The sequence below is a fragment of the Chiloscyllium plagiosum genome, chromosome 3, assembly GCF_004010195.1.
Source record: "Chiloscyllium plagiosum isolate BGI_BamShark_2017 chromosome 3, ASM401019v2, whole genome shotgun sequence".
Lineage (NCBI taxonomy): Eukaryota > Metazoa > Chordata > Chondrichthyes > Orectolobiformes > Hemiscylliidae > Chiloscyllium > Chiloscyllium plagiosum.
Window position 1 is genome coordinate 124,756,099 of NC_057712.1, and position 14,599 is coordinate 124,770,697.

The following is a 14,599-nucleotide window of genomic DNA, read 5'->3' on the forward strand; positions in this document are numbered from 1 at the left end:
AAAGGGATGGTTGCTTGTATCAATATGGTTAATACTTTTAAGATAGATGCATTTCTAAATGCTCCAAATAGGTTTGAAAGCAATGGTCCGTTAATTAACAGACACAATGTGCTTCCTTTCTTAATTGCGACATTTTTTATTTCAAAATGAGCTGTCTCTCGTGACACTTCATTTCCTCACAAACTGTAAACCTTTCTCATGCTAATTCTGCCTCGTCAAAATGGTGTACACTAGCTGCTGTCGTGTAGATAAGCAGACCCACAGACGGAAAGGAAAGGAGGAGCCTTCTGTATATTTTTATGTTTATAAGCTGAGTTAATTAACAGCAACAAGTGTGTCGCATTTGTCGGTCACAAATTCTTGTTTTGTTTTGTTTTTAAACTCCAGTCATACACTATATTGTTGCAAAATGCAGTGTAACTATAAGTCACAAAGTTGGTTTGGTGAAAATGATCTTTCAGGCCTATTTTTGAATTGACCCTCCTAGAATGGCAACTATTCTTTCTTTCTATTGCAACTGTCAGTATCCTGGGTGCATTGCTTTTCAGTTGTATTGGGGGGAAAAATATTGTCATCAACTACTTTGCTGAGCTCCAGATCTTGATAGTCCTGGAAGAGAATGTTTTCTTTCTTTTTTCAGTGAATTAGCTTGTACACTTTATTTCCACTAATTTCTCCTATTGATCAGATTGTGTGTAACTGCTCCAAAAGCTAATTTGACAAGGTGTGTCTTCAAATATTGGACTAAATGAAACTCATGACCAACTTTTTCTTTTAAAATTTTAGTTACTCAGTCTTTAACTAAGATTAGGCCTGTGGATTTTTTCTTTAGGTCGTTAGATACAATTTACTGCATTTAGAAATCACACATCCATTCAGTTTGGCAGGAACACCACTCCTGACCTCACTACCTCTCTCTGTCTCTGTCTATTACTGCTTTATAGACAATAGTTTATTTGAATAAATTTACTTTTAATTAGCTTGTGTTTTTGTAAACTATCCTAGGCTGACATGTTGCAGTATACTTAACATATCTCGAATGCTTGAGGTGTGCACTAAGCATTGACTGCATTCAAATTCTTCCCCTAAAATCAAGCAATCAGTAGCTTTTGTTTTACACTCCCAAAATAAGCATCTTTTCAAAGTGATATACAAGCTTTCAAATACTCCTGCCAGTCAGACCAGGGTGTAAATATGGTATTTGCAGACCAATGTACATAATACTTAGTAGAGTTGAGATAACAGCATCATGTATGGTCGCCTTAGAAAGAGATAACTAGAGTGAGTGTATGAGAAGTGTTAACTGGTTAGAGCCCTTGTTGCTATATGTTTGTCCACTATCTGGCTTATCAGAATAACAAGTAATAATGTAGCAAAACAGAGCCTTGCCTCAGTTATGTCACAGAATCCCTAGTGTGGAAGCAGGCCATTTGGCCCATCAATTCTGCACCAACCCTCCAGAGAACATCCCACCTCTACCTTTACCGTATCCCCATAAACCTGCATTTCCCAGGTTAATCCACCTAGTCTATACATATCCCTGGACAATGGGCAATTTAGCATGGCCAATTCATGGAAACCCATGTAGATATGAGGAGAACATGAAAAGTCCACAGAGACAGTCACCCAAGACTGGAATTGAACCTGGATCCCTGACACTGTGAGGCAGCAGTGCCAACCCTTTTGCCATCTTTGGTTCAACTTTGGTGTGGGGAAGTGAAAGTAAGGGAGTAATACTCTTGAGTGATCCCTTCCCGAGAGCAACGGTTTGCAACTGCAGTGTGCCTCGACCAGGTGGAATGTGTGCCATGAACCTTTTGGGAAGCGGTGCTGAATGTTGAGGCTACGTCTGTATTTCCAATCTCCTCCACAGCCTCAGTGGCCATTAGTGACAGCAGCATCTGCTGACACCAGGCACCCCTATCAACTTCACAAACCCCAAGAGCCACTCTTGTGTAGACATTTGATACCCCACATGCAGTATGAAACAATTGGGTGTACTGTTGGAACTGTTTGTCTCATTTCAGTATGCCTCGACACTGAAAAGGTTGGGAGCCACTGCCCAAGAGTGAGAGATCCAGGAGGATAGAGTACTCTATTGTCATGTTCTGAACTTGAGACCTGGAGTAACCCTTCATGATGTTTACAAACCAATGGCTTGGAGGGTAGCAGGCAGACCCTGTGGTAAAGCCAGTCCGCCCTGCCACCTTGTGGACTGCGCTTCATGTGGTGATGGTCTCCACTGACCAAATTTAAATTTTTTTTAAAAATTCATCGCAATAAGCCAAGGAGTTGAGTGAGTTTTCACAATCCTAGCATTCAGGGGTGAGATGTTGAATTGGGAGTAGAGTGCCAAGGAATGGTTGGGCAGTGTTACAAATAGAAAACCACAGTTTTCGAGAATATGTCGTCGTCCTTTTTCTGTGTTCAAAACGTACGTTGTTTTGTGGTTTCTGGAGACCGATGGGATCAGATGGAATTTGGGCAGGGCCAACTGGCTGTTCATCAGCTAAACGTTCACTCCAAGAGCCAAGTTTCAGTGTTGTTTTGCTGAGTTTGTAATGATCACCTGCTGAATTAGCAGCAAATTGCTATTCCAGATTAATGTTTAAAAGTTGCACAGGTAGATGAGACAGCCTCCTGTTTGCTGAGCTGTGCTTGCTCATGTATGCAGTTAAATCTCAGTTTTGTCAACTCACCAGAGCTATGGATCTGTCCTGCTCTTTGGAATTGCTGTGCCATTGGCATTGCCCCTCGTTCGGATGGTAATGATTTCTAATATGAACTCTTGGTGACCATTTGAGTTCAAAAAAAACAAACTTGTCTTGCGTGCTGTTGAGCCTGCGTTGGTGTGCCTCTGCTTATTACGTGCTTTGTACACTTGTCTCTGTCTCTGTTGATCTAAGACGATGAGGACACGAACGGTACAACATAGATGTTTTCTAGTCAGCCGTTGCAGAGATATAGTATACGCCACCTCTAGAGCAGGTAGGGCTTGAACCTGGGCCTCCTGGATTACACTATCACTGTGCCACAAGAGGCCCAGAAATGATACTACATGAATTTTTATTTAGAGTATTTTTTAAATCAATCTGTTCAAAGATGTTATTACACACCTGGAGCGTAGGTGGGACTTACCCTGGACCAGGAGGCCCAGGTTCAGGGACACATTGGAGATGGTCATTGCCTGGCATTTGTGTGCCACAAATGTGACTTGTGACTTGCCACTTGCCAGACCGAGTCTGGATATTGTCCAGATCTTGCTGCGTTGGAACATGGACTGCTTCAGCATCTGAGGAGTTGCAAATGGTGCTGAGAGATTTGGCGATTTCTGGGATGTTTTAGTCCACTAGTTCTCTCCTCTGCATTATTACATCCATTTGTCTACCTATACTGTGTGAAAATTGAAACTTAACGCTGCCGACTCTCAACATTTTAAAGAGCTTCATTCATTTCTGTTGGAATTATGTGTTCAGGTCTGTGGCCATTTCTGAACTTGGTTGAGTAAAATCTGAGTGGTAGTTAAGTGTTGTATTTTTGAATTTTCTTGTCTTCCCCTACACCCCCATCCTAATAATTACAATCAAAGCAGAAATATGGTGTCTGAATCCTGGCTCCTTCTCCTGCTATTGACCTTATGCTTTGATTTACTGCCCTGTTCCACCTCAGTGCCTTTCCATCAGGCACAGTCTTAACTTATTATGTATGAGAGCAGCTTATGATCTGCCGTAGTTTTAACCAATGTGACAAATGGATGACGTTCTCAACACTAATGTAACTTGTTCCTATTTCCTACAATTTTCCTTTTTCAAACTCTCTTGTTGATTTTTGTTTATCCCTCCCCTCCTCTTCTCTCATTTCCTTCCTTCCTCCCTTCCTTACTTCCTTCCTTCCCTCCCTCTCTCCCTCCTTTTCTGTGCTCCAGTTGCCAAGCAAGCTCTGGCACATGGTCATGGAGCAGAGATCGTTAACTGTGTGAAACTCCTTGGGTCCCATCTTGGCCCTGTCCTCTATCTGCACACATGAGTTACTCCTATTCCTTTCAGTTGACTGCCAATAATCTGTTCCTGTGGGAATGCAGCCTATTTCTCTTACCAGTGTTGCTGTGTACACTGAAAACAAGAACTGGTAGTAAATGTTCTCCCCTCCATCCCCCACACTCTTTTCATTGGGACCAATTGTTGCACCATTAAAGCACTTACACAATTGGTCGAACCTTTGCACCCCCTTACTTTTGTATTGTTTGTGTCTATTCATCATCCTCGGAGTATTTTAATGTGAGCACTTAAGGTGACACCATGACATAAGAATCAGTGGCAAATCTAATGAAACACTTCAGGACAGGAGCGTGCCTTGTGTGTATTGAAATGTGAAAATAATTCCTTGCATTGTTACAGTGGGGAGGGCTGGGGGAGGGTAGTGGGGCCTGTATCCTCTTCTGAAAAGGAGGTTTAAAACCATTGTTTTGCAGTGCTTCTATGAGGGGTTCTAAGCTTAAGCTAGTTTATTAAATTGTGCCCCCACCCTTCTTTGTGTTTTACAGACTGTAGAAGAGGCTGCAGGGCAAGGTGTCACCATCACTGGCAACAGGACCTTCAACAACTGGAACTGGTCTAATGCGGTTATTTTTGCTGCAACAGTTATCACCACAATCGGTAAGGCACATCACTGACCACTCATCTGAATATCTGGATGTGACCCCACTTTGTCTTGTTTTAAAATTTCTCTCCTCTGCTTTCTTCTCATGTGGTGACAGGTTATGGAAACATTGCACCCAAGACGTCACAGGGCCGCCTATTCTGCATCTTCTACGGGCTGTTTGGCACACCACTCTGCCTCTCCTGGATCAGTGCATTGGGGAAATTTTTTGGAGGACGAGCTAAAAAGCTGGGTGAAGCCTTGACCAAGAAAGGCATAAGTCCAGTAAGAATATTTCTCTCTCTCTCTCTCTGCGTTTTACTTTTAATTGGTGTGTACAGTGTATGCCTGAAGCGTACTCTGAAAATAAAGAGAGCTTTATTGCAAGATGCTGTATTGAGCTCCTTCTATTTTCACAAATACTGCCAGGTTTTCTCCCTCTTCATCATTACCCTTTGATCTTCAGTGGTCTGTTTGTGTGAACTGAATGTGACTGGGAGGGAATCCTTGCATTGCCATAGTGCCTTCTGTGGTCTGGAAGATTTCTTAACTGCTTCGCAGCCAGTGAATTAATTACAGAGTATGGTCTTTTCTAATATGGAGAACAACACTGCCAATGTTCTACCTAGCAAGATCCTAGTATTGCTAGTTGATGAATAAGGTTGGTCAGGATACGAGAATAAGCTTTTCTGCCATTCTCCAGGTGGTACCTTCCTTTTTATCTCCACCTGAGACTGCAGGTAGTCCTTGCTTTCTGATGAGATCAGAAATCCAGCACAGCCAGTGTAGTGCCCCTCGGAACTATGCCTGAGACTGACTACATGCTGTCCTTATGTTTCTGAAGAAGAGCCCACAACCCCCGACTCGAGGTAAACGTGCTGTAAACTGAGCCATCATTGAAAAGGCTTGTGTGTTCAGCATGGTTAAACAGCCCTTAAATGAGGATTAAGTAATGATTAAACAAAGCACAGGTTAAATAAGGTTTTAATTTTAAGATGCTGTGTCTGTAGAGCTGCTATATTTCCAGTTATTTGGATTTTGTGTTAAGTTAATAACATAATATTGGCTTTTTTTGGCATGAACCTATTAGTTGAAATTGGAAATTAGAAGGCAGAGATGTGTTTGTTGGGAATGTAGCCATGTTGATGCAATTCTGAAGGTAACAGCTGCTGCTGTTTGAGTAATCTGTGGTATCTGTCTCTCTCCGTCTTTGCCCTAATGCTGTGTTTTATCCTTTTCCTCTAATAGCGGAAGGCCCAGATTACCTGCACAGCAATTTTCATTGTATGGGGTGTCCTGGTGCATCTAGTATTGCCACCCTTTGTCTTTATGGTGACTGAAGGCTGGTCATACATTGAAGGCTTGTACTACTCTTTCATCACAATATCCACCATTGGGTTTGGAGATTTCGTGGCAGGTAAGAATGGTGTCCTGAATTGGTGGGCATGAGGTCTGCTTTTGCATCATGTAAATTTGAATGTTTGAAATGATGATGATATTTGAATACAAAGACATTTTGATCAGAGATGTCTATTCTGTGTTGCACTTTGCAAGGGAGCTCCTCTGTCACCACAACCCCTATGGTACACATGCTTAAAGCATCAATCTGTTCAATTGTTAACCGTGAACTTTAGCAACAGCATAGCACCAGAATGGAAATCACTTCAAAGATTCCCTGCTGCAAACACAATGATATTCCAGCTAAGAATCCTGCAAATGAGAAAAAGCTATAAAGGATAAACCATTCACTACCAGCAGTAACATTACACTGCAGTCCCATCCTGCCACACTTGACTCTTCCGAATTACGTTTTGTTTTTGCTAAAATAGAGAAGAATGATTGATTGGAATGAACAACTGCTATTGAAAATATCTATTTAATTGGCCACAAGCCGAACATAGACCTGTTTTGGGACTGAAGGAAAAGGGAAGTTGGTATTCTGTCCCTACCCTGTCTCAACATCCCTCAAGAAAGGGATGTATGCTGGATGTACAACCTATGCATCTCCTTACTGCCACACAACCTAGCATGTGGATTTAGAACATATAACATAGAAAAATACAGCACAGAACAGGCCCTTTTGCCCAAGATGTTGTGCTGATGTTTAATCCTAATATAAAATATAGTAACTTAACCTACGCACCCCTCAATTCACTGCTCTCCATGTGCATGTCCAGCAGTCACTTAAGTGTCCCCAAGGACTCTGCTTCCACCACCACAGCTGGCAATGCATTCCATACATGCACAATTCTCTGCATAAAGAACCTACCTCTGGCATCTCCTTTATACCTTCCTCCTAATATCTTCAAATTATGACTCCTCGTACCAGTCAAACCTGCCCTGGGGAAAAGTCTCTGGCTATTGACTCTATCTATTCCGCTCATTATCTTGTACACCTTGATCAGGTCTCCCCTCTTCCTCCTTCTCTCCAGAGAGAAAAGTCCGAGCTTATTCAACCTTTCTTCAGAAGGCAAGCCCTCCAGTCAAGGCAGCATCCTGGTGAACCTTCTTTGCACCCTCTCCAAAGCCTCTGTATCTTTCCAATAGTAAGGCAACCAGAACCTGACACTGTATTCCAAGTGTGGTCTCAACAGGTCTTATCCTCATCAGCTACACAATGGGAAGGGGAGGAGAACTGGGAATTTTCTCTATGTGCAGAAAGAGTCCCAAAGTAAAGAGGCAAGGAAGATGGGCAAGAAGGTCCTTCAACACAATTCCTGAAATTAAGCATGTTAAACATCCTGTCTCATTGACAAGATTGGTTGGACATGGGAAGCTCTATTCTGTCACTGGTTTGAAGATGATAGGCAATAGGAGACCTGGGGTGGCTACAAGCACGGGAAAGGTCAACACAAGAGGCAAATAATCTGTCCACAGTTTCAACTGACACTGACTGTGGGCCCCAGCCCTGCTTTTGGTCCCAGACAAATTTGGTGGTAAGATGTCCTCAATACCAAAGGTGTGGCTTTTTAAGAATCAACCACTTCAGTTGCCGTAATGAGTATCCCACTGTAATGCCTCCCCTCCCAATGCAGTCTTCCATTGATGAGCACTAAGTAGTCCTGCCTGAATGACTACCTCGGCACTGAGGTGGGGTCACTGAGTGAAAATGTCAGAGTGGCTGCTGAGAGGAAATCCACTCTACTCATCTCGTTTCAACTTGCATTTTGTCTTATCATGGCCAATTAGGAGCCTAGTGAAACAATCTACGCCCGTGGTCTTCCTGAAACACCTTCAGTTGTGTGAAATAGTGGCGTAACTTTTTGAAAATCTCTCTCAGCTTCCTCATTCCCTCCTTCACTGTTTACTGATTCTGAGATATCTTGTTGCAGAGAAGGGGGGGCAGGGGGAGAAATTACCAGGGTGTTCCTATCTGCCTCTTTGTCCTCTACTATTCAAAGCTGTTCAACCTCTTTTATTTACCAAGAAGTGTGTGACCCTTCAGACTTGGATACCTGAAAGATGGAAGGACAAAATAATTTGACACTATTCATAAATAAATGAAATAAACTATTTTCGTCGTCTAGAATTGCATAAATAAGCTACTGGTTGTCTAATTTGCAACATTTAATTTTGTTTCGGTTCAGTAGGTGCCAGATGATCCTTAATCATATTCTTGTTCCATAGGTGTAGACCCAAAGGCCAATTACCACATCCTTTACAGATACTTTGTTGAGCTTTGGATCTACCTGGGTCTGGCATGGATTTCCCTTTTTTTCAACTGGAAAGTTAGCATGTTTGTCCAGGCACACAAAGCCATTAAGAAACGCCGGAAGCGAATGAGGGAATCTGTGGTAACCGTGTCAAGCACCCAGCCTCTGAACTCCAAAATATCAGACTCCAAAATTTCAGAGTCCACTGAGGTAAACATTTTTCGCTTCCTTTCTAAAAAGCAAGAAAGCTACAATGATCTCATCAAGCAGATCGGCTCAAAGACTTTGAAGAATAACAGCAGCAAGCTTTTGGGTGTTGAGGTCCCAGCCAAACCCATGACTACGGACGATGGTAATGGTAAGCTCGGAGCAGCTCAGTCGAAAAAAACAACAGGTCTGAAAAGATTCTGTTATGAGCCACCCAGCTTGCCAGCTATTGAAGACACTGAGATTACAGTACCACTAAATGAAGGCAAAGATTCAAATTCACAGCCAGATTGCACTCTGCAGGAGAACCAACTGGATAAAACCACCCGAGAAGACCGCTTGTTGTGGGACACTCGCTCCCGCCCACCATTGTTCTTTGAGAATGTCAACATCAGATTCATAGATGAACAAAACCTTCTCAGTGATGATGAGAAGGTGGAATTGTCATTGGAAGAGAACTTGGTGGACGAGGGAGAGTCTGATGTTTTGGTACAGACGCCAGACACAAACCATTCAGGTTTTCAGGTGTGTAAGCTGGGAGATCCACCTGACTATGAACAGCTGATGAATGGATATAACAAAGTGCGCAATGTTGAAGTGGTAATATAACCAAAGGCATCTGGGATCCACTTCTCCAAACTTTCTCCTATATTACAACTTTGTTCATTCAGCACTAGGACCTGAACAAAAAGGGACAGCCGTCACCCTGTTAGTTTGGAGGAGCTGCTAATGACATTTGGCTGTTAGTCAAAACACCTCCAAGGTACAAGCGCAATCCTTTTTTTATTTAAAAAAAAGGCCTTAGCTGGAAAGGAAACATCCCTCTTCTAAATGGGAGAGTCGGACAGCAGAACTTTCTGCAGAAATGTTGACTGATGAAACTGTGACCAAACCTAAGTCGTTTCCAAGTGTAAAGATAATCAAATAATTCTTGCTATATATATGTAATATATATACTGTGAGCATTTTTCTTTGAATTACCAGTTTTAACAAAAAATAGCATTTTAAGATTTTAATTTTGAGCCAAGAAATGTAGATATTGAACAACGCAGTTGTTTTTAGTTTTAAGTATTTCAAGGTGGTATTGGTACAGTTTTCCTTCTGACCTGAATTCATTGAAGTACAATTCAGAATGTCCACATTTTGCAATTTGAGAGATTCAGGTTCAATTGGGATTCAGATGGCTTGTTTCAGTGATTTGTCAGGACATTTTTATTTCCCTGTCCCTGCCCCTGCCCCTAAGTGTAAAGCCATTTCTAATGCAGATTGTGTAACAGTCTGGGAGTTTGTGTGCACTATACTGAATCCTATCCTAGTCACACTCCTCCAGCCCTATATTCTTGATTTTGATCTGCACCTTATGAGTGACACTTGTGTCTGTTTTATGTGTATTTTCACCTTTTGAATTTTTCCAATAATACTCCCAACAGAAATTAAACTTTCTTTTTCTATTCTGGGCTATCTGATGCAAATCCAGAAGAAAATGAGTGGGAAATCAGTATGCTCTGAATAAGCCAAAATGGTGTTTTCCAGAAATGTTTCCAGAGGAGGTGACAAAATTGCAGGCAGAACCTGGTGGTGATCATCAGAAGTTGCCTATCAATTCACGAGAATCAGACTCCTGTTCTTTTACTCCCTAGCCACCTCTGCACACCATCAAAATGTGTTTTGACTTGTAAATAGTGGTGCAACTGAGCCATTGGTCACTTCTGTTTCTCTACACTGTTACACGCCAACTCCTCAGTCGTGAGCAGTAAACTTCTTCAGTAGAAACTGGAATGCTTTTTTTGTTGGCACTTAATTGTTTACATTTGTTACGAAGCTGGTACTAATTTCAGTGACCAGTGGGTATAGCTGCTTGTGTTTTGGAGGAAGAGCAATGGGAGATGAATTCAGGCACAGAGCCAGCCGATGGTACATTGGTCAGGCCACAAGCATGGCAAAAAGTGCAATCACTACAGGTGCATGATCACTGACGTTCATTCGTTCCTGGAGCTGCTTCTATTTGAGAAGACTTAACAGTTACAGAATGGTGGAGCTACTGCTGGAACTCAGCTTAATCGGGCGTTTTCCTTTTTTTTAAATGTGAATTCGGATAGCCTGAAGAAGGTGATGTGTCCCAATAATTCCAGGCTGCTGTTGTGTTTTGTGTTAGTGGGATTGCATACCAAAAATGGCCCAATGTCCTGGTGGTACCATGATTATAAGATCTGAGGCATTGGGTACCTCTCCTTAATTGAGGTGAGGATAGGAAAATTGGGTGCAAACATTTAACATACCTGATTTATTGCCACCCCTGTTTTTTTTTTTGCAAATAGCTTAAAGTTATTTTTGAGGATTGTTGCTCCAGAATCTCCTTATTAACTAACGATGATCATCAAAAGTTCTCATTTATAATAAGTTGCTATCTACCATTGTTGAGGAACTGTATGGTGAGGCATTGGTGTGTTTTTAAAGCCTCATTGTGAATTGAAGGATCGCAGAAGTTTTAAAAAGTTTTACTTTTTTCTTGTCTTCAGTCGAGTAACTAGTCAAGCAAATGGAAATTGACTAGTTACTCTATAAAACACACACCCCGCTAGACCATTTTTGATGACTCCAGTGAAAGATGTTGCATGCAATTGTCTCCAGTGTAGTAACGGTTTAATAACCATTTTCACATATCAGGATGCTCCTGCCCTTTCACCTTGTGTGTTAGGTGGGAATACCTTTGTTATGGAAATGCATTGTAGAGACACACAGACATCAATTGGCCAGCCTACCCCTGGCTAAATGTCTCGTTATTGGAGACATTGCACACCAACTCCATCCTCCCCCCTCCAATTTAAAATATGTGATCAGTGAAGTCTTTAGACGTCTCTGCTTAATAAAACCAAGACTTGACTCTGTTGAATGCTGGAAGCCCAACTGTAGGAAGTCCATTGCAGAGCAGAGACTGGGTGACCTTGCCATTAAAAACCAAAGTAATGACAGGTCATGGAGCTTAAAAACTGAATGCAGTGGCTGTCTTGTTACTAGAAATCCATTGGCAAGTATCAATCATGTGATAGTTAGCTTGGGTATGCCAGTCACTTTATTTAAAGCGGCATTTGTGAGGAAGGATACAAAAGCCCCGAAGGTTGGGGCGGTCTAATAGTGTATAAGCTGTAAAGGTGTATGATTTGTCAAGTTGAGTAGTTTAATTGTCTCCACACACCCCCCTCACCTCACTCTCACACATAGACATGAGGAAAAAAATCTGTAGCACACTTTTTTTCTGAAGGGGGTCAGTGTCGAATGACTTTACAAGACTGGCTGCATAGGAAGGTTTGAGACTTCTTACAGTTAAGGAATAGGTTATAACTATATCTATCACTCACTCCATGTATTGAAATAACTGTTAAACTCCAGAACCCTGTTTGTTGTATTTATTCCTTGAAATGTCCTGTATTAAGTGCTGTCCTTTCCTGGTTCTCTGTTAATTGTGGACCTAATTTATTTCTATATTCATTTTAAAATGTAAATAAATGTTTTGATATGTACAATGTGAAATGACTTGGGTGTTTTTAAAAATTAAAATAACTTCCATTTTCCCAAGGCTTTAAAACTGTAGTACATATTATCTGCTTCATACATCCTTTCTTTCCATGATTTAGTTCAGGGGTTGGCCTAGACATTGGTATCTTTGTATTCACTACTTCTCCATTTTTCTCTGCTTCCCTTAAGGTCATGACATACTGTGGTTAAGCTTCTCAAACCTGCTCTGCCATTCAGTGAGATCATGACTGACCTTTTTAATTTCAACAGAGTTCCTCGGCTTAATGTTTTAGGCTGAATGATCTACAGCTACGTCATCAGTGACCTCCCCCCCCCCCCATCAAAACGTCAGAAGTGGGGATGTTCATTGATGATTTCACAATGTTGAGCATGATTTGAAACACCTCAGTATTTGATGTCCAAAATCATCAAGACCTGGGCCATATACAGGCTCGGGCCAATTCAAGTAACACTTGGTACAGAGGTTTGCCAGGTAATGACCATCTCAAAAAAGAAAGCATTTTACCACAGTCCCGTTGATATACTCCTCTTGCTGAATGAGTGCAGGTCCAATAGCACTCAAGCTTGACACCATTTCAGGACAAAACAGCATACTTGATTGACACCGCATTCATTCCCACTATCACTTATGCATAGAAGTTATAGTGTGTACCATCTACAAGATATACTGCCAAAGTTCACAAAATATCTTTAGACAATACCTTCTGAATCCATGGGCCCAACCAACAGAAGGGAAAGGCAGCAGACTTGGGCAGCACGGTGGCACAATGGTTAGCACTGTTGCCTCAGCGCCAGAGACCCGGGTTCAATTCCCACCTCAGGCGACTGACCGTGTGGAGTTTGCACATTCTCCCCATGTCTGCGTGGGTTTCCTCCGGGTGCTCTGGTTTCCTCCCACAGTCCAAAAATGTGCAAGTTAGGTGAATTGGCCATGCTAAATTGCCGGTAGTGTTAGGGGCAGGGGTAAATGTAGGGGTCTGGGTGGGTTGCGCTTTGGCGGGTCGGTGTGGACTTGTTGGGCCGAAGGGCCTGTTTCCACACTAAATAATCTAATCTAATTTATTGAAATACTACATATTGTTAGTAAACAGGATAAAGGAGAATCCCAAGAACAAAGGAGGGAATCTATGGTGTGGAGCCAGAGTAGGTAGGTGTGGTCCTAAATGGTCCTTTGTGCAAGTATTTACCGAAGAAAATAATTTGGTAGATGATGATCTCAGGGAGTGTTGAGTTTCTAAGCCAAATTGCTATTAAAAAGGAAGAGGTGATGTGCGTTTTAAGGTAGATAAGTCCCAACGTCCTGATGGGATTGATCCCAGAATATTGAGGGAGGCGAGAGAGCAAATTGCAGGAGCATTGACAAACATCTTTGTCTCCTCCCTGGCCACAGATGAGGGTCCAGAGGACTAGAGAATAGCTAATGTTATCCTGTTGTTTAAGAAGGGTAGTAGGGATAATCCTGGAATTTACAGGCCTGTGAGCCTCAGGTCTGTGGTAGGGAAATAATTGGAAAAGATTCTCAAGGCCACTATTTCTTCATGTTTACAAGCAAATGGACTTAATATGGTTTTTTGGGGGGAGGTTGTGCCTCAGTAATTTGATTGTGAATAGCAGAACTCTTCAGGAATGTTGATATGCAGAGGGACCTGGGTGTGCAGGTCCACAGATTAGTGAAGGTGGCAGCATGGGTAGAGAAGGTAATAAAAAATGTTTATGGCATGTTTGCCTTCATTGGAACGGGCATTGAATATAAGAATAGACAAGTTATGCTGCAACTTTATGTTTGGCCACACTTGGAATATGGTGTATAGTTCTGGTCATGGCACTGCAAGAAAGATGTGGAGGCTTTGGAGAGGGTACAGAAAAGGTTTACTAGGATGTTGCCTGATATGGGGGATTTTAGCTATGAAGAAAGGTTGGCTAGACTGGTTTGTTTTCACTGGAATGTAGGAGGTTGAGGGGCCACCTAATAGAAGTTTATAGGATTGTGAATGGCATGGACAGAGTGGAACGCGTGACGCCTTTTCTCCTAGGGTGGTGGGGTCAATTAGTAGGGGACACAAGTTCAAGATGCAGGGGGGATGTGAGCGAGGCAATGTTTTCACATAAAGGGTGGTGAGTGCCTGGAATGGACTGCCAGAGGAGGTGGTGGAAGCAGACACAATAGCAGCATTCCAGAAACATCTGGACAAATAAATGAATATGCAGGGAGTAGAGGGATAAGGATCCTGGAAGTGAAGACAGGTTTAGCATAGAAGGGCAAAATGTGGCAGCTTAGGCTTGGAGGCTTGAAGGGTCTGTTCCTGTGCTGTACTGTTCTTTGTCCTTTGATTATATAAAGTTCATTTGTAAGCCATGTGCCATCCTGACTTGGAAGCATATCGCTGTTCCACCACAGCTGCTGGTTCAAAATCCTGGTGGAAGTTCCTAACAACATTGTGATGTACTGACACCACATAGACAACAGTGATTTGAGAAGGCAGCTCACCAACACCTTGCCAAGAGTACTTGGGGATGGGCAATAAAACCTGGCCAAGAAAAAAAACCTTTCCAGCACTGTCATC

At 42.2% G+C, this 14,599-nt stretch overlaps 1 protein-coding gene across 1 annotated transcript in view; it reads left to right on the forward strand.

Moving 5' to 3' along the window:
- Nucleotides 1-12,029, forward strand: part of LOC122548510 (potassium channel subfamily K member 5-like) — a 33,675-nt gene extending 21,646 nt beyond the window's left edge. Inside the window, exons 2-5 of the mRNA XM_043687251.1 lie at nt 4,544-4,655; nt 4,757-4,923; nt 5,887-6,055; nt 8,266-12,029. Of these exons, the coding sequence (XP_043543186.1) occupies nt 4,544-4,655; nt 4,757-4,923; nt 5,887-6,055; nt 8,266-9,107 (1,290 nt within the window). The 3' untranslated portion in view covers nt 9,108-12,029. The remainder of the gene's footprint in view (nt 1-4,543; nt 4,656-4,756; nt 4,924-5,886; nt 6,056-8,265) is intronic.
- The last annotated feature ends 2,570 nt before the right edge of the window (nt 12,030-14,599 follow it).